Source organism: Pipra filicauda, unplaced genomic scaffold (assembly GCF_003945595.2).
Source record: "Pipra filicauda isolate LSUMZ 115617 unplaced genomic scaffold, ASM394559v2 scaffold214_size1419223_pilon, whole genome shotgun sequence".
Lineage (NCBI taxonomy): Eukaryota > Metazoa > Chordata > Aves > Passeriformes > Pipridae > Pipra > Pipra filicauda.
The window spans coordinates 1334574-1355016 of record NW_024104326.1 but is presented as its reverse complement, the minus strand read 5'-3'; the positions used below and the strand labels follow the sequence as shown (position 1 = coordinate 1355016).

Here is a 20443-nt window from a genome sequence, read left to right as displayed (position 1 = left end):
TGATCTTACTTCTTTTCTCCTTGCAAACTAAAATTGAACTCTACAGAGAGTAGAAGCCGATACGTTTCTGCAACGAGAAAACAAATTCTGACACTTTATATAATTGTGTACTCACAGGTGAGATATCCCCTTGAATGGTCTTCATTTGCTTGAATCATATAAACCAGAGTAAATTTAGCAGGCTATACAGAAGGACCTGCATAATTTTGCAATCAATAGTACGTAAGTATATTAAGCTCAAATCTCTCAAGCTGTGTATTACTACACAAAAAGAATGTTGTACGCAGAGGGAACAAAAAGCCATCATATAATCCCCCCCTCCCTTTGTTTTTTTCTCTTTTTACTTGATGAGCTTGAGGAAAATTTATATGGATAAAACCAACATGTAGTGAACTTGCATATGTTCAAATAAAAGTATTATTTGACTTGCTTCCGGCTTTGCTGTAAGACAGGGATAAAAATCAGGAGAAGGAAACACTGGTTTTACTGTTGCACCCAAATTTAGTGCAAGGAATAAAGAGCCTGAACTTATAAAGCACCAAATAATTCTGAACATCACTGAACAATGAAAGTGATCATTAACAACTTATTCAAAGGCTGGGGGAAAAAACCAAACCATAAACGAGGTGTTAAAAAGTAGGGAATTATTTAGTTACAGTATTATGATTTCCAAGTCATTACATTTTTAAGGCAAAATCTTATAGTAACAAAACACATTACTAATGTGTACTAAAATAAGGTTATTTACTTAAAAATGATACATTGGACATAATCTGTGTACAGAACAAGCAATTCATGGTAAACTCAATAAGGCACCTTCTAAAGCAGATGCTGTACAAAATACATTAGTGTGTTACATTTTTATAGTATTCTACACTTCTGGCATATAACACACACAAGAGTGTGACCATTTGTCTCGTTCCACTCTTCTTTCATAGTTTATTTACATCTTCTCTAGGTTAACTACAATGTTATTTTTTCTTCTTTGTATACAATATAGTACATTTCATTTTGGGCATGTCATGTCAGAGCACAAACGTCACTACGTGATGTGGGTGGGCTTCTATAATTGCATTCAACGGCAGAACATTACAAAGCAACAATTACATTAGATTTGTCAAAAAAATCAGAAGTTATGTGCACTCCACTTCTGCTGTACAACCAAGGCTAGCACACCATGGCTCCATAAAGCACCATATCGTGCAACACTGCCAGCTGCTTTTCCACATCACCCCTACTTGGAATAAAGACTGTGGGCACAGGATAAAGACTTTTGACTCAGAGGCACTGTCAGGAGAATGAGGAAGGGCTAAATCATTCGAATATTTCACGGAAAATGAGCACGTAACTTCCCTTTAAAAATATCTGCAATAGCAAAAGAATGTTTTTTAACTTTATATCTCTGCTTTTCAAACATTTTAGACCACTAAAATACAGTCTGTGAAGATAAAGTAGACAAAAATGTATCCAAATGATTTGTTTTATAAACACATTCAAATGGTCATTCAAATCAAGATCTGAAATTTTATTCTAGACTACTATGGAGGTAACTTAAAATATTGATTTTACATTTTATTCAAGACCTCAAAAAACACTGACTAAGAAAATAATTGGGGAAAAGTGAAGGATATTGGGAAAGCTGTATGTTTCTTGAGGAAAATTTACATTAAGTGAAACTCAGAATAAACTGAAAATGTAAGCCCACATTTTTCTGCAGGAATATCATGTTTCTTGTGGAATTTAGAAGTTAACCAGGGACACCAAAAAATTTCCTTTCAGTTGCTGTAACAATAAGAATTATATAAGTGACTCAAAATATTTTCCATCTAACTGAAATCACATGGAGCAAGTTAAATAAACACAAAAAATCCCTCCATATGAGTGTTTAAGAACTTCCAAGGCACAGTCTTGATAGTCCCCAAGATATTTTCCACCCACTTGATATTTGCATTAAAAAAAAGAAAGAAGTCACCTTTGCCTGTTCTGGAGGACATTTCTTTGGATGACAAATGCTTACAATATTGACCAAGAACATGAGATTAATCACAGTCCAATAGATGAATCCTATTACCCTCCCTGACCTTAAAGGCTTCTGAACTCAACAGCATTGCATGAAGGAACAATTTACCTTTAGAGTCTGCACTAATTGTGCTTAATTACGTAAAAATTAATGGGCTAGCTTTGAGCATATTTTTTTTTCCCCAAATGATTGTTAAAATATCCATACAGACACACTTAGGCTCCAAACAGTGAATGACTTTGCACAGAACACAGGTATGTGCTCAAGTGCTTTATGCAACCACATACTTTAGTGTTAACATTTTGTTGGGTATCAGGGAATCAAGGAAGCTCCTGTTCAGGACCATAAAAATGACATATGTGTGACACTTTTGAGTATGAACCTCGTAACTGAAGTGCTGAAAAATTATGTTTAAGGCAAAAAGATTTTTTTCTCTCAAAAAAACCACCTTTGCAACAGTTGGCTAACTTGACATCAATGTGTAAATCAGCTTAGGTCCTAAGATGTCTAACCAAAGATCACCATCCTATTGCCTTGCAAATGCCTAAACAATGGCAAAGAAAACAAGGGGGAAATTATAAACTGTTGAAATTCATGCTTCCAGCAGGGGCTTCCTGAAGACTTGGGAAAAACGAACTAAAAGAATACACAAAACAAGTTTACAGCTAATAACAACGTGGCAACTCCTAAAAGAAGTAACAATATTTTAAATAGGAACGGGTTATTTTAAACAGACCTCCATGCTTTGAAAGTTTAAGCTAGCAGGGTACCTACAAAATCATTTTTTCCTTCTTATTGATAAAAATCCTAGGGAAGGAAAAAAAAAAAAAGCCTACCCTTACTTTATTTGGCTTATACCAAACATTTTCCATCTACCTGTGCAAAAATTATGTGCGAAGACATGATTCACAATTTCAAAATCATCATCTATTTCTTGGCAATGGACGGAGAAACTTTTTTTTTTAAAAGCCCTTTATCATGAGGATTGTGGCACATTATCATATATCTCTTGCTGTTTTCAAATAAGTTAAAACCATAGTTGACACACCTATGAACTTCTCAGCCAGAATACATATTAATACTTAAAGGCATTACTAAACAAAAGTAATGACTTTATTAAAAAAAAAAAAAAAGAAATGTCCCTCGAAATAGCTAGTTTTCTATAAAATATGTAGAACTGTTAAATAAAGTCTGTACATCACAATAGAAAATAAAAATACTGCAATCTTTTGCCTGACCATTTACATTACGGGAACTACAGGATTAAAACAACAAAAAGTAACATGCTAGAAGGTTGTAATTGTTCACAAATCACATTAGTTCTGCATTACATTGCTTTCCATCAGTTGTATTTTCAAGGGAAATTTAAACACATATCAAAACAATCTCCGTGTACATATTTTAAGACAACAAATAATCTGGCATAAATCAATCTGAAGTTTTAACATTTTTTCATCAATTTTAGTATTATTCTCAACTTTTTTCTTCAAATCTCGACTATGGCATGTGTGTGTGTGTGTGCATGTATCTAATTGTACACATGTACCTAGAACTAGGTTTTTGTTGGCTTTTTTTTTTTACTAAAGCACAAAACACACTGTATAAATAACTTCCCTTTTTAAAGTTACCAAGAACAAGACTTACAGTACAAAGTTATAGGCACTTGAATTATCAAATAGATTCAATGGTTCCAATACTGTGTGTTCATTCTTCAGATGATTCATGCATTTGAAGCTTCAGCTTGAGTTATGGTACTACTTTCTAACTTCAAAGTAGAAGTGCCAAAGGAGTTATAAATCCATAATTCTGCCTTACAGTAACCTCATGGAGGGTTCTGGCTTTTAATCAACTTGTGTGGGTCAGTGACAAAAAGGAGGGAACTACAGTTTCCTGTGCAGGCCAAATAGTTGGCACAATAAGACCAAATTTTGCAGTTATGCAACTTACTGTATGAATTCATTTCAAAGCCATTTCTCCCAAATGTCCTTAACTAGAACTTAAAACATCAATTGATTTACCTTGTTTCAAATCTTGACTTTTGTAACTGTGCACTAAGTGGCCCACAGATGTGGCCTCCTGTGTTTAACCTCAGGGCAAGCAGCTCAAAATCTTCTGCACCTTGTGGATCTTCAAGAGTTCATGTATTCAGTTCTCCTGGTCCTGACCTTTACTGTATTCTCTAGTCTTCTGAGCACCCAGTGCTTCCTGCCTTCCCTCTTTTGTGCCTGTAAAACAAACTTGTTCACAAGCTTTTCAAAACTTATCTCCTGCCTACTTTTGCCAAATGATGAAAAAACATGCTCCTACAGCTGACAAATCCCCTCCTTTGTGGAAAAGAGTTCAGAGTGTGGCAGGCACCTGTCAGTGAGTCCCAATAAAGTAGAAAGGCAAAGCACATCATCAATGGTCTTTTTGCTAAGATGTAAAGTATTCTGTGGCAAAAATGCTGGTTGCGTGTGGCATTTTGGAAAAAAATGCCAACTTTCATAGTCATCCAATTAAGGAGCTCACTAGACCATGAGTGAGATGACTGAGGCAGCCTACACCTCAAGAGAGATTGTTTCAAGCTCTTTATAGACTTAGGTAGGCATTCCTGAACTGATTAATGGTTCACATTTTTGCAGTTCTCGTTGTGACTAAAACAAAAACAGAAATGCAATTAAAACTGAGATTTCAGAAGATAACTTAATGGCAAAGATTCTGCAGCAAATCTCTGATTGTAGAGCCACAAAATGCATGGAACCCTGACCATAAAAACTTTGTTCATTTAAATGGTTTCTTATATATTCCAAATGACAGCAAAATAATCCTGGCACACACATAAAGGCATAAGGAACTGTTAAACCGAGTAGTATCACAAACAGATTCATAACCTACAGGCTCTTTCACAAAAACTTGGTATGGATTGACTAGGTTTTATCAGGTAGAAGGCAAAAAAGAGCTTATATTCTCCATCTCTGTTGAATCCATATAGCTTGTTAGGCTTTCACAGAAAGCACTGTAATCTGAACATTCAATTCAGTACCCAGAGTTTTACTGGAGACTCATTAAGCATGATTGAAGTCTCAATGCAGCTCAAACCAAACCAAACCGTGTATTTCATCAAGGCTGTCCATATCCGTAGCATGTAGTGTAGAGAGGCTCTCAGTATCACGGTCTATGAAGTACTGAAAGATTTGATTAGCAGCCTGTAGAAGTGTGCTGAGAAAATACACTGAATCTCAGTTATTTCCTCTTTCCTATTTCTATCTTCCTCACCCACGTTTGAGTGAGCAGATCTAGGAGTCCAGCTTTGCTCTCCAAAGTCATTTTCCTATGTCAAATCTTTACGTCTTGGGATTCCACCATCTTGGCAAGTGTCTTCTTGATCCTCAAGGCAGTGAGCCTTGAGGCAGGATTGTGAGCCCAGCATTCAGACATCAACTTCAATATTGCTCTTAAACACTGTAAAATGAAAAACAAAAGAACAGTACTGTAACAACTGCCTGATCTGAGATGTATAATTTTAGTTCACTATCAAGGCCAAATTATACAATTCTTAAGTCCAAACGTGCAACTTCTACATTTTCTGCAAAACTGTTGGTAGGAAACTATTATGAACAGGTCTACTGAAAAAAACTAAAGTCAACTAAAGTGTTGATTTAGTTTCCCAAAGATGCATTACCAGAACTTCTCGTTACAACTCAAGAACAGTGATACAAAAATGGCAGTAATAAGCAGAAAAATCTCCACTTTTATGTCAGGAAAACTGTGGAGAATTTTTTCATTGAAAATTAAGATGTGCCAACAGTTCTTTCAGCAGTCCAAAACAAAAAAAAAAAAAAAAAAAAAAAAAGGAGAAAACTGGGAATTCCTAGAAGAAATCAGAGACTTTAAGGAAGAATGCATATGGCATATTGAACTTGCTCTGTGAAATAGTTATGTGTTGTTTACTGGGTTCAAGCTGTGGCCCTTTAAAAACGCATCTAAAATGAAAATATTTTAGTTACGTCACAGCCTGTCCTGGAATGTAACAGTAAAACAGGAAAAAAAAAATAGGAAGTCCACAAAGGAATTGCTTCATATTCCACGAAATGCCTTCTGCTACAAACCAATATGCTATATACATTAAGATTAATAAAATACATTAAAACTTCATTTAAGTTTTATCCAATCAAAACTCTGAACATATTCCACCACAGAAGACCTCAAGTTGAGCAGTATTCATACACTTCCCCTCAGATACTGAAAAGATAAATAAAAAATTGAGTCTTTTGAATTGATTTCGAGCGTATCTTTCTCCCGCTGGTGCTGTGAGATTTTCAAAGTATCAGAATGCTTGACTGTAGTCCCTATTTCACAATGTTTTAATATTCATTACACTAAAAATACCCTTCCAATTAAGGCACAAACTGAACCAGCTCTCCCTTCCCGTGTACTCACTTCATCACTGTTCCATCTGTTTGACACGACCGGGCGCAGGCGTTTGACACACACCACTTCTCTCATGTCCTCATAGGATGGGTCATTTGGCACCATGTCATAATATGGCAACTGATACTCTTCAACAATACCTGGAGATAATTGTGAAAGATCAAGAACCATTAAAATAAATAAATCCACGTATCTATTCTCAGATGTCCTTAGCCAGGAGCAAAAAGTAACTTTGTGCCAAGTCAAACCAACCACACTGTTTTACTGGGATAAAAATCTGAAATTTTTACTGTAACAGTCAGACATTCCCCATAAAAGCTCCAATATTATGTTTATTAACTCCAATATTATGTTTATTAATTTTAATAGGTACAACAATTCCTTGCAGTGCCTTTGATTTTGATACCCAATGTAGAATTTGGCTTCTTCTAATCCACTACATGCTACAGAGAAGCACAGAGAAAGTGTAAGGTGGAAGAATACAGGTCAAGATCTATAAGGACAGAAAAGAAGAGTGAAAGAAAAGCCAGGATGAGTCACCAAAATATGTGTCAGGAGAAAACTGAATGACATCAGAAATGCAAGAAAGAATAATATCTTATCAACTACAGAAAGAATAATATATTATCAATTTCACAGGGGTGAAACATCTGCATCCCACTATTTCTCCCAAATAAGGCACTCTACTGAGTGCCTGAGGGTATAAGCATGGGAAAAAAAGCCCAAGATGTTTAACTGCAACAATCAAAAAGGTTGAGCTCAGTGATTTTCAAGCTATTCTCTGGACAGACTATTACTACTGCTTTTACAGAACACAAGCCTCACGATGAAACAAGCTTGTTATACCATTTCCTGTCAAAGCATTGTTAGGGTAAGGCAAAGGCCTGGTAGATTCTGTGCTGAATATTTCAAAGTTTACCTCCTGTGACACAGCGCCGAGCCATTTCCCAAATGATCAGCCCAAAACTGTAGATGTCAGCCATGATGTACGGCTGGAAATGGTTTTTATTCAGGCTTTCATCCAGGACTTCTGGAGCCATGTAACGTTTTGTTCCCACTCTCGTATTCAAGGGAACATCAACTTCATTTGTGTCACTGTAGGAAAATATTAGGAAGTTAGTGAACTGTGGGCTATTACAAGACAAGGTATGAAATCTTGTATGATGCAATCACTACACTGTCAAACTCCCATTTACAAATTAAATTCTTTCTTATATTTCCCTCTTAATACATTGTACTTTCCTGAAAAAGATTATCCAGTAAAATCATAGTGACTATGGTAGTTGACAGATTACTGTTTCTTTTGCCCAACAAAACATCAAAAAAATTCATTAAAAACCAGTATAAAGATGAATGTATTTGGTGACAACTCAGAAAATTATTTGTAAAGGCTTATGCTTTCTTTTAGGCTCTACTGGAATAAGACTTAAAAATATAAAGTATTTAATAACACTATTATAGTATCACTTCTTCAATTAAATTTCAACTCCTTTTACACTGTTCAAATTTTCTATGAAAGAATTTATAATGAAACTACATGATAGCAATTACTATAAATGATCATTTGTGAACAACAAATTAGGTGGTCTCCTCTTCCTTTCCTCTAAAAAACTTTTATTTTCCATAAGAAGAGTATTTTAATTGTGCTCTTAACGATCTACTTTCATCATGATGCCTACCAGCATTCAAGAACATTTTACTCTCAAAACTAAAAAAAAATACGAAAGCATGCACCCAAATGATTCCATCTTCCTTTTAAACTGAGTATCTGGTGCACTAAATAAAAAAACTACGCTAATGTTTGCCCATTACAGAGGATTTGTTCATCTACCTGTTAAACTTGACCGCAAGACCCAAGTCGGCAATGCAGCAGGTTCCATTTTTCTTTATCAAGATGTTTTTACTCTTCAGGTCCCTGTGTGCAATAGCAGGCTTGCCTTGTGTCCCATAAATTTCTGTGTGTAGATGGCACAGACCACATGCAGCAGAATAAGCCAGTTTGAGGAGAGCCCTGTTGTCCAGCGTTGTGCATTTCAGAAAATCATACAATGATCCGTTTTCATGATAGTCTGTAATCAAGTAAAGCTGTGTCCAGGAGCCAGTGCCTTTAATATCTGCAGCTATGAAACCTGTGGAACACAGAAACAAAATTACTGTTGATTTGTTCATAAATTTTTTATGCAGCAGATTCAGTAATAATTCCTAAAGCTATATTGTCTTGTACTGTATCAGGGGATATGCATCCCCCTTATGAAGACTAATAACGCAGAAGCTCTGATTCTAAGTGTACATGAGATTACCAGTCCGGTCTGCGAGCAAAGACACGGCAGACACGTTTTCAACCAAGAGCAGCAAGATTCTGCCCTTTCAATTACATTTTATTAGCACATATTATTCCACAGAAACTGCCACAGACCCCTCAAGCCACTCCCTAAGAACTGCTGCTCCTCCTCCCTCACACCAGCCCTCCAGCAGGCAAACAGGGCACGGTTTCCTTACCAAGGATGTTTTCGTGACGCATTAAAACAGTTTGGTAAATCTCTGTTTCTCGGAACCAACTGGCTTCTTCTGTGGTGAAAAACACTTTGACTGCCACTTTTTCACCCCTCCATTTGCCCATCCACACTTCACCATACCGTCCTTTTCCAACTTGCCTTACCATCTGAATTTGTTTGGCAATAGTGCGCTGAACCTAAAGAAGATTAAAAAAAAATCAATTAAAAAAAAAAGAAAGAAGAGGGTATAAGGCAGAGGAAGGAAAGCCAGCAGTTTACCAAAAATACCTGGCCAGGTATATCTTAAGCTTGGATTGCTTTGAATTTTGTTCCTATTGTAAGATTTGTTCTATGAAAGTTTTCACTATTCCAGCGCCTCACCACCCTCATAGTGAAGAACTTCTTCCTAATATCCAAACTAAACCTACTCCTTTTGAGTTAAAAGCCATTTCCTGTTGTCCTATCACAACATGCCCTTGTGAAAAAGTCCCGCTCTGGCTTTCTTGTAGGTCTCTTTAGTACTGAAAGGCTGCTATAAGGTCTCTCTGAAGACTTCTATCAGTCAATAAAAAGTAAATCTATTTTATTGGTCAGTGGACACTAAGAAAATAAAATCTTTGAGTTCACTCAATTTGGTACTTGTACTAGCCATTTATTGCATTTTTATCTTAGTGTCTGTAGGCTCTAAGTTTTCTTTAAATTTTGCTGACGCCAACAGATTTCATAACACATTATCTAATTCTGCACTTCATTTTAGTTAATTATATGAAGACAAGCTTTAAACATGTTCAATTTGTACTTCATTTTTCATAATAATTGCATATAAAACATTAACATTCTGTATGGATAAACTGCTGTGTTCTAGGCATTGGGTACAAACCAAACTTTGTATGTGATGGAGAGAAATTCAGGGAAGAAAAAAATCTTAGTTTATGATTTACCAACAACGGTAATCCTGATCCACTCCCAGAACTCTGTGACTGGTCAATAAGGTCTTTTAATGACTCCCCAGCTGGAATAAATGCTTCATCTTGTTCCAGGTCACGATTATAACAGTGCCTCTTTGCCATGGACTTACAGTAATGCCTGCAAAAGTAACAGAAGTTAAACTGAACTCCAAAACAGTCCTCAAAATATGTAACAAACTGATCTAGGAAAGAAGCTATTTAAATGTAGAAGTTTTCTAAAAGAAAAAAAAAAGAGAATCAGATTTTGCTGTATCTTTTTTTTCCCTGAAATGTACTTACATAGCTTTTTCCTATTAAGAAGCTGTAAAGCATGTACAGGCATGTCAGTTGGTGATGACTCAGGTGGAAAACCAGCATTTTAATAGTCAGCTCACAGCCAGTGTTCCTAGTAAAACACCCCTTGATTTTGGTTTAAACTTACAGACTGGACCTTGAACCGTGGCAGATGAGGCTGACATCAACCTTTCCTCTGAAATTTCTAGACCAATGACCACCTCCAGCACAGGGCTGGAGCTGACAGAGGCACCTGAATGAATTGCCATAGCTCAGCCAGTCAATTATTTAGCTTTGGAACACAGCAGAAAAAGGAAAATCTCAGAAGCGGATGGAATTGAATTATCAAAAGTGACTGAAGTTATGTGTAGCTTAGAAAACTGCACATACTTGGTAGCCAGAGGAAAGGATCAAATTCACTTAAAATTCTCTGCTGTGAACTTTTGTTTTACCTAGCAGTGCAAACTGCTACCCACAGAAATGTGACATTAAATTACAATGGTTTCCAAGCTACATATGAGCAACTGAGTACAATTACAAAATAACTGTTCTGTTTACACTCGATTTGCAAAATTAAAAATTTTGTCACCAAAGAGAGTCCTTTCCTTACTTGTAACAAAAGCAGCTAAATAAGATGACCATGACAATTATGCAGACTGCCATAGAAATCAACACTGCCATCCAACGGATGCTGCCATCAAAAAGTCCATCTATTTGACAAAAAAGAGAAAGAAAAAAAGGTAAAGTTTCTGAAGTCTATAAATTAAATACATATTGTAAACAGTTTATTTAGGTATATTTTCAAATACTGTGTATCGAAGTAAGTATTGACACCAGAAAAGCAGAGAATATCATTTGGATGAAAACAAACAAACAAACAAAAGGATTTAACTTGAGATTTTGAAGTTGTAGACTCCTGTTAGTTTAGAAATAGAAAGATTTAGAGCAGTAAGATTCTGAGAAGGTATAAAGCAACAGTTAAACCAGTACGACTTGCCTAGCAATGAATGACTAAGCACATGAAAACAAACTATTTTCACTGGGAACAACAGAAAGAAGAGAATAAATTTTCAGCAGAGAACAGTAAACAATGCCAGAATACCTTTTTATGATACATTCATAATGGCAAAAGCACAGCAGAAATTAGAAAAAACATTTAAAAATAACCCAAAACAGATTCTGAACCAAAATAAAACCAGATCAAGAGATCACATGCAGATCAAGGTATGAGCACACTGAGAAAGAGACTAAAAATACCAAGAGTGATGGTATTGATGAAGAAAAAGATTAACTTGAAAGTGGAAAAAAAGGAAAAGTGAAAATAGAGGATGAAGTGTAATACAAAGCTTCACAGAAAAACTACTGAATCCAGAAAAAGCAGATCTGTGGAATACTATAATTACATTTTCACATGTTTAGCTGTTGATTAGGAAGAAGAGAATCTACACAGAGAGCATTTATTAGCAGCAGCGTTAGCACACAGGAGTTGCTTACCTGTGCTATCAAGAGGTGGTAAGGTTGGCTGTAAATCCTGATTGCAGAAATCAGTCCGGCAGCACTCGATCGTCCGACGCAGTTGTGCTTTGGGTGAGTCCTGTTCAAGGAGAATCGAATAAATGTTCACATTTTGAAGACAAAACGTGGACAGGTGGTGCTATGGCTACAACATAGCACGGACAAAAGCTGAAGCTATTTTATTTAAAAACCACTTCAACCACACTGTTTAATATATGAGGATCACTTCGCGGTGGCAGACAGGCATCAGATAATCTCTTGGAGTGCATACACTAGATGTTACTTTTTTTTATATTTCACATGACTTTTTCTACTTGGTGAACAGAAATACATGGTTTCTACTTAAGTAGCTATTTCATAAATTGTAAATTTTTTAAGATTAGTCAAAACCAGTTAATAATATGTTAAATAAATACTGCTCTAAAGACAAACCCCAATCGCTTTAGAAGCTTTTCTCTTGTACCCATCATAGCAGCACTGTTTGCTTTAAAAACATCTTCAGAATACCATATAAAAGATGGAGGGGCATGAAAATTAAACTGAAACTAAGTCACTGATATATAAACAAGAACAGTTTCAGGAGGTCATCATGACACCTCAGGTCTGATTTGCAGTAACCCCAAATACTCACAGCAATAACTGAAGTCAACAGTGCTTCCAAAAAGCAGTGCTACTGACAGCTGTGTTATACGGAAACTCAAGCCCTAGGGATCTAAAAACTTAAAATTATCCAAAACAGTGATAGCGCTGAGGTGGGCAGGGAGAGTGGCTTGGTGAGCTCTGCTTCCAGCTCAGTACTCTCGGCTGAATCCCATCTGGCCCCACTGACAGCAGGTCACTACTTCCTCCAGGACTGCAGGGGCTCTATTCTGCTCCCCATCCCTGCCTACCAGCTCAAGGGGCTGGCTGCTCTGAGGATAACCAGTCTTACTGTTGATGGCTGAGGCAAAGAAGGCATTAAATATCTCAGCCTTTTCCTCATCCTTGGTTACAATTTTCCCTTCTGCATCCAACAAAGGATGGAGATTTTCCTTGGGTCCATTTTTGTTGTTGATGTATTTATAAAAACACCTTTTACTATCTTTCAAAGACTTTCTCCTGCAGAGAACTCCAACAAGCTAAGATTCTATTCCAATCTTTGCTCGAGCACCATCAAGTGTCCTTCCTGCCACTACTCACTCATGACTGTTTGGCCCTATTCTTCTCAGTGGTAAATGGCAACATGCAAAATTCTACAACTGCAGTTGTAAACTACAGAAATTTAAACCGCTTATGCAGTTTCCCTACGTAAGCTCCATGGAGATCTTAAATTTTAATGGTATCTCATTTTTTTACCTTGCACTGGAAGTCTGAACCTTCATACTTCATGCAGCCAGAAGCAAGCGTGGGTTCTCCATGTTCATCTTCCTCAATGATAGCAAAGCAATGCCCGTTAGTTCTGGAATAAACATATCACTTGTGCTTTACCAGCATGTTTGTAATTTAATATGCAGCATTAGTTGACCTTGAACCCATTAAGAATATTAGAAAGAAAATATCTAGAAAAATTCTTCTTTAACACAGTGGCTACCATCCAGTTTGAGAACAAAAGACCCCCACAGGATTCTCAAACAGAACACACAGGGATGCCTTCTCACCAATACTCTGTTTTCTGCTTCCTCACCCCTCTTCAAGACTGCTCATATCCAACCACAGACACCCAGTTCAGGAGGGTGATGGAGGGGATGGAAAAGCAGACTAAAAAAAGCTTACTAACACAATTTTATAGGTTAAAAAAAAATTCACTCATGTCTGGTTTGAAACTACAATGATAAACTCTCAAAGAGAAGTCCCAGTATGTGTGTGGTGGCTGTTTCAAGATCTACAGTTTAGCCAGCCTTTTCCCACATAAGCTCTCTCAAATATTCAGCCTTTAGGGCAAAACAAACAAACAAACCAACCACCGAATCCACTTTCTAAAACTGACAGTAACAAATTAATTACATTCTTTAAAAAAAAAAAAAAAAAGACCCTTAAATTCCTCACTATCTCATTATATAACTGCTTTGACTTCTATACTAGCTGAAAATGTCAACAATATTTGTAAGGAATCCCAAACCAAATTGCAATGCTAGGTGTGTAATTTCAATGCCTGTAAAAGTAAGATCTGAGTAAATCAAACTTCATTCATTCCCTTACTAAGGAAAACAAATCTAGAAATAATTTTGTCTTTACTACAATCTATTTAAATGAATGTAAAGAGATGCAAATTTGGGAAGCAAAATGCCATAAAATACCCTGCACATGGACACTGCATTGAAGTGTCATTAACTAACAGCTTTATTATCAGCATAATGACCTATACAGTCACCAGTTCAGACAAAAATTAGTAAGGTCTATACTGACTGCACACACTAGAGGGCAATAAAAACCAATAAATAAATAAATACCAAAGGATTTGAAAACAAAATACTACAACATTTTCTTGGTGCAAAACTATGTCTGTAAGATATTACCTGTGTTTACGTTTAAAAAGACAGTAGTGTTTATTCTACCTCCTTGGGTTCCATAAAAACTGCCTTATCTGCCAAGTGACAGCTGTAGAGAGGCTGAATACTATGTGTTAAAGTGAAGACTCCAATTACTGCAGCAAGTAACATGTTTTCTACTATGTATATTAATTCTTAAGGCAGAAAACAGAAGGGCCTTAAGCATGAACTGCAAATGAAGAGAAACCAAAGGCATTTTATGATACGAAAAACACCTTAAGCAAGCATATAATCAGTGCATGAGTCTGTTAGGATCCTTATGCCTGTCAAAGATAACACTTCCCTCCTGTCCCTACATGTTCACAGGCTTTTCTTTTTTTTCCCCCCTGCTTTTCCTTCACAGGTGATAACTAATGAACACATAACAAGAATTCTCAGTACATGGCTATGTTGTCTAGGTGAAAAAATAAGCAAACAAGTGGTGGTATCAGAAGGCTTAGGTTTGGGTCACTTAATACTCACCCAATTACAGGTTATTTACTGAGCCCTTGAAAGCAGTTGCTGGGGGTGAAGTCGGTGGTTGCAAATGGTTCTAAGTTATGGTGAAAACTGTATTGTTTACATACAGATGGCCATGGGTTTTAACACTTGGCTCTTCACAGAACCAGTGAGTGTCAAATCAATTATGGTCAAATCACCTGAGAGAACCCTGGTCAGCTCTCCAGAGGGAAGCTTGCTCTCTCCAAAGCCAAAATGAGCCTCTTCAAAGAGCCTTTCTAAGCCTCAATGCAATACTCACATGCATGTGTTATTAATAGCATCATCTGGACAATGTCCCGAGCAGTAGCACTTCAGAAAAGGTAAGGTGTCCTCTGGAGCAAGTGTGACTCCATTTGCTTGTTTCTTTTGGTCAGAATTTGTCTTCACTCCTGTGCCATGAAGCATGTCTAGATTTTGACCTGCACATTAAAAAAAATAAAGTACTTTTGCATCTCTCTGGTTCAAGACTTTTACAGGCAAAACATGACAACAGAATAATTATATTAATAAATAATTCAACTATGCAAGACACAAGAACTTCCTCTCCCAAGATTATGGCAGAAATTTGAGTTAATAATTTTATTCTAGAAATACCTAGCTCAAACATTTTTTTACCTTAACAGCAGATTTTCGAACTCTAATAAATCTGAACAGAAAGATACTTTCCCTTTTTAAGGTGGGGCAGAAAAGTAGTGATGTAACTGGTTAGAATTTTCTGAAGAAAGTCTTTCTCATTCGTGTATTTAGAAAACCAAAATGCTGACTGCTTGATAACCACAACAAGAATAATTTTATGCATGACTGAACGTACTTAATATGCAATTTTCTAATTTTCTGAACTGAAGTAATTTTTTATGGATTCAGAGTCTCATAGAAGAGCAGTAATAACTCCAAAATCTTTTGGGTTTTTTTGATCTCTGTATGCATTAGTACTTCAAAACACAGCTAAAGTAAATCTTGTTTGCAAATTAAATTTCGGTAAATGACAGGAACATCCACACAGACGAGCTTTCACAGAATAGAAACAGGGCTACAGTATGTTCCAAGCAGCCCTCAGTTTTTCAACAGTAGGAAAGTTAAGCATCATTTGTCCTTGTTCATATTATTAATATGCTTTCGTGAATGTAGGCATTCAGAAGAAAACATCCACCTATTTTCTTCTTAGTGAAGAACATCCAGAAAAAAAAATTTAGGAACATAATCTGCCCCCTTCGGAATATGCTTTGTGATCACTATACGAGATGAGAACATCTTCACCCATCTCCTCCAGCTTTATCATACCTAATTTTACCAACAGAAAATTGCTTTCTGTCCACCACCTGACAGGATTGTTGGCTCCAAGTCCTCAAAGTATGAACCAAATACAGACAGAAGAGCTGTGAACAAACTATCACCTGCTCAGATACAGTTTACAGCAAGTCTCTGGGCGAGGCTCAGTGTGCAAAGTAAGAAAACACCAGTTAGGACCAACAGAAGCTTTTACAAATTCAGTTATTACCCTCAATACTTCTCAAAAATAATTTAGTCACAATAAAAATCTCAATTTATCTAAGGAAAAAAAAAAAACAAACAAAAACTGACCAGAAAACACAGTCTCTTGGAACAGATTCTTGAGGCTTCCTGTCAAACCTACCAAACCCTGGCTATAGAGCGATGAGAACATCAGTCTCCTGTTGTACCTTGCTTGAAAGATGTGCAGAAAAATTTGATTAAAATCCCGTGCAGTGTCATTCAGACAAATGTGAGATTAAATATTCGTGAAATTTGATCTTATTGTTCTGAAAATAGCAGATTTTCAGATTTCCTTATTTGATTAATGCAGCTCATCTAGTGCACAGTCCTGATTCAGCCAGGTAATGAAACTGTGCTTTTTTTGGATACAACTAAGAGAATATCCTAAGAAAGTACAACACCACCTACCTAAACTCTCAAATCATTTAGCCATGTGTTATTTGAAATGTGGTTTTCAAACAGTACTTCAGTAACGCCGCAGCTCAACAGTCCCGATATGCACAGAACTGTTAACAAGAAACAAGGTCCGGTGCTATAATAACTGAGTTTACCTGTGCAGTAGGTATTTCTGATTTAACCAAAGAAATCCTGCACAACTGAAATAGCTCCTCCACCCGTCCCCTCTCTCTTTCTACACATTTCTTCCCAGCATAACCTGAAAGCTCGTTTTAATACCATGCTACAGATGTTACACAACATTTCATATTCACATTTAAGAGATCCTTACCTGCTCAGAGAACAGGTAATTCTACTTAATATTTAAAGGAAAAGCCACTGCATATGTGCAAATATTGTCTTTTTTTCTTCCTCATTTTCTTGACTGACTAAGGTATCTTTTTCCCAATTAATGTTATAAAACCCCCCTTACCTTCAGGGACATTCCACATGTTAGAAGTCTGAATGCTTTATGATCTATGTCTCATCAGTCACTCATCCACCTTCCTACCCTGATCACTGACTGCAATTTTTTAAAATTTGCTGGAAAAGAAATCAAGGAACCCTTAAAGCATGGTTTCTTCTGGCTCAGAACAAACAGAACAACATTTTTATGCAGGTCTAGCATCTTTTAAAGCAGTATTACTCCTTGTAAACTAACACTGAAGCATGACTACAGGTATACCAACCTTTTATACTAAAGCTGAGATGAACTACATTTTCCCTCTTCATTTATTAGGATGAATTGCATTACAAGATCTATGAACAGCACATACCAAATAAAATCCAGAATAGATAACTGTATTTTCAAAGAACCAGCATCTTTGTCTTTCGCAGAGTTTCTGTAGGCAAAGATTTTTATTCAAAGCAAGAACAGACTATAATTTCATTGTTTTCGTAGTGTGAAAAAATACTCCATAGTAGCCTGCTTTCATCTTACAAGTAATACCTGAACTGCACAAGGGATGGAGAGGGGGGGAGATCACTTGACTCGTGCATCCTTACTTTCCAAGACTGTAAAGAAAACTCTTATTAGACAGGAGTTTGAGCACCCAAAGAAAGAAGCAAAAAGGAAAACACTGAGGATGCTTGGGATCACTTCAGAAAGCAGTTTTTAATCACCTACACCTATATATTATCCCTAACTGTACCCTTTACTGCAGTACTAAAATTCATCCTCAGCACTTCCAGACAGATTAGCGTCCATCCTAAAGTTGCTAGGCATGGGGAAGGGAGTCAAATGTGGGAAGACTTGGCTTCCATGCACTTGAGGTATTAAGAGGGCAGTCAAAGGTCCTGAAGTCACAGGATGCTTCATTGCTGTTTTCCTGGTTAACAGATACTGGGTAAATGAACAAGAGTGAACTAAGCATAAGCCTAAGTAACATTTTGCTTCAAGAACCATCCAACCCTCTTGCACCTTCTTGCTCTCATCATCTCCCCACCCTCAGAGCTCCTTCAACTCTCAAACATTCACACTGCTTTATCTTCCTCCTGGGAGCAGGCCAGTGGAAGGGAGGATCACACTTTAGGGATCTTGTGACACTACACTACTTGATGATATAATTAATGTCTTCTTTTCAATGACACATGCAGCTGTCACTGTGCAGTACAGTTAAGAAATACACATACACGAATCTCAGAAGTGTAAGAGCTGTGCATTAATAGCTTCAAAAGAAAAAAAGTTTGCCTTGAAACACAGTACTTAGAGACCTCAGACCCAGCAAAGCTTCTTTCTCCACTATCTCCTACCCTCCTCTTGCAAACTGCACAGGGCTGGTGGGGTAAAATAATATACATTAGCAACACATGAACTAGCACACACTGGAGGACTTGTTCAAGATCCTGGACCACTTGCAGCCTGTTTGTCCAGCCTTGTGAGAATGATACACTTCAGTGTATCATATAATTCTAACCATACAAACTGCTCTGTAATGTGTATTTTACCACATTTCAAAAACTTAGAACATTCAACAAAATATCAGAGTGACAGTGAGCTGGAACATTCTCCTCACATAAATACAGTGTAAAACAATGATGAGGAAAAAGCTGATGGGGTTCCAAGTTCCCATTTCATCATTTGCTCTGCCCCACCATACATACTGCATTCACTGTAGATTTCTAGAAGTGTGAACAACTGCTAAAGACAGGATGACATTTAAATGGCTTTCTGTTAAACTTTATTTTAATAATATAAATACAATGTTTAAAAGAGTTAATAGTAAGTTGTTAAAATAGGACAATGCCTGCCAATGTATCATATCCAGCCCTTGATCAAAAACATAAATTATTCAAAGCACTACCTCTTCCAATCACAGAAAATAAGTTAGACTATAAAATGTATTTCAAAGAAGCACAGGATATTAAAAATTCCACTAGGTCAGAAATCTAAGTCTACTTGAAAGCATGGCTTCAAACACAAATATTAACGTAGATAAGTCTCTAAAACATACTGTGTGTGACGCTGAGGTGTTACTAACCACTAAAAGCTGAGCTAACCTGGTTGCAAGTCAATGCCAAGATACATGTATAATTTCATTAAGTCTTCTGATCTAAGAAAAGATTTGTGTAACCCAAAACCCCCCCCAGCTCTATTAATAAATTCGGAGACAGCAGTAAATGAAGACAAATACAAAAGCTAAATTATGCCTACAGTTTGTTATTAACTGTATCCCCTCTTCCTCCACACATACAGCTGCAACGTGGCCAACAGCAGTCAAGTTGTTCGATAGCTTTCTGAATTTGTAATAGAGATGTTGCCCATAAAAACATTTCTATTCCAGAGTACACGATCCTTAAAAGGGATTTATCCCAGCGGAACTACAGTACGAGTGGCATTTCTTTGTAGCTATTCCGATCTATGCTTGCAAACTCCAAGAAATCCAACATTTAAATAAGAATGCCAAAGACCACTTTCACCTGACCTCCTGCTGGTGCTATTGCTGCTCGCTGGGGCCAGCTCAGGGCTCACCCACACTGGGCTCTTCTCAAAGATGGAAGCTGTACCAACACTCTTTATGTCAGATACGCCTTCCTTATGAAAAAAGGACATATCTCGAAAATTTTATGTGGTAGTTTTAAGTTACACTGCAAAATTATCCACTCCATATTTACCTATCACAAACTTCCATAATGATTTAACTTGTTCTGCTGTGTGAGTTAAAACTTGGTACAACTGACATGGATTAAGTACAATACTAGCCCTTAAAAGAGAAAATAATATAAAAAAAACCACAACAAAAAGACCCAGAAAAACTGTAACGAGTGCAAAGAAAGTATCTTAAATGCTTCTATGAGCTCTGTGTCTTGCATTTTAACCATAATTCTCCCTATAGTACTTTTTTATATATCAAGGCTGTGATTTCCAAAGACCAGGCGTGTTAGAGGTAGCTCCTCCAGCAGAACTGGTTCCTAAAAATCACAGCACGTTCCCAGACTACTTGTTTAAAACCTCTCTCCTTCCCTCCAGCTCTCCCAGGACCTACACCAGTGCTCAACACAGACAGGCAGCCCCTGCCCCCTTACCTTCCCAACCAGCAATCCCCAGGCTCTGTTCCCACTTCTCCTCCCCAAAAAAGTCACTTCTGAAGACAACTACTCTGTTCTTATGCATTCAGCATAAAAGCCAGAGACATGAAAATGTTGTGTATTTAACTTAAAAAAAAGTACACTGCATTCTAATTTAAATTAAATGGACTTTTAAAGAATAAAGTTACTTAAACGTGAAATTATAATAAAAAAATAGATCAACTTTTAATAATCCCTTAGAAGGACTTTAATTAGACAAATATTGAAGAATACATG

At 36.8% G+C, this 20443-nt stretch overlaps 1 protein-coding gene across 2 annotated transcripts in view; it reads right to left on the bottom strand.

The window, feature by feature from the left end:
- Window positions 1-629: 629 nt before the first annotated feature.
- BMPR1A (bone morphogenetic protein receptor type 1A) overlaps window positions 630-20443 on the bottom strand; it is a 79468-nt gene continuing 59654 nt past the window's right edge. For both annotated transcript variants that reach the window (XM_027734617.2, XM_027734616.2), the window contains 10 exons: window positions 14952-15111; window positions 13020-13122; window positions 11664-11763; window positions 10780-10879; window positions 9870-10014; window positions 8933-9125; window positions 8265-8562; window positions 7353-7528; window positions 6443-6573; window positions 630-5464 (listed from right to left, as the gene is read on the bottom strand). In XM_027734617.2, coding sequence (XP_027590418.1) covers window positions 5339-5464; window positions 6443-6573; window positions 7353-7528; window positions 8265-8562; window positions 8933-9125; window positions 9870-10014; window positions 10780-10879; window positions 11664-11763; window positions 13020-13122; window positions 14952-15111 — 1532 coding nt within the window. In that variant the 3' untranslated portion in view covers window positions 630-5338. The remainder of the gene's footprint in view (window positions 5465-6442; window positions 6574-7352; window positions 7529-8264; window positions 8563-8932; window positions 9126-9869; window positions 10015-10779; window positions 10880-11663; window positions 11764-13019; window positions 13123-14951; window positions 15112-20443) is intronic.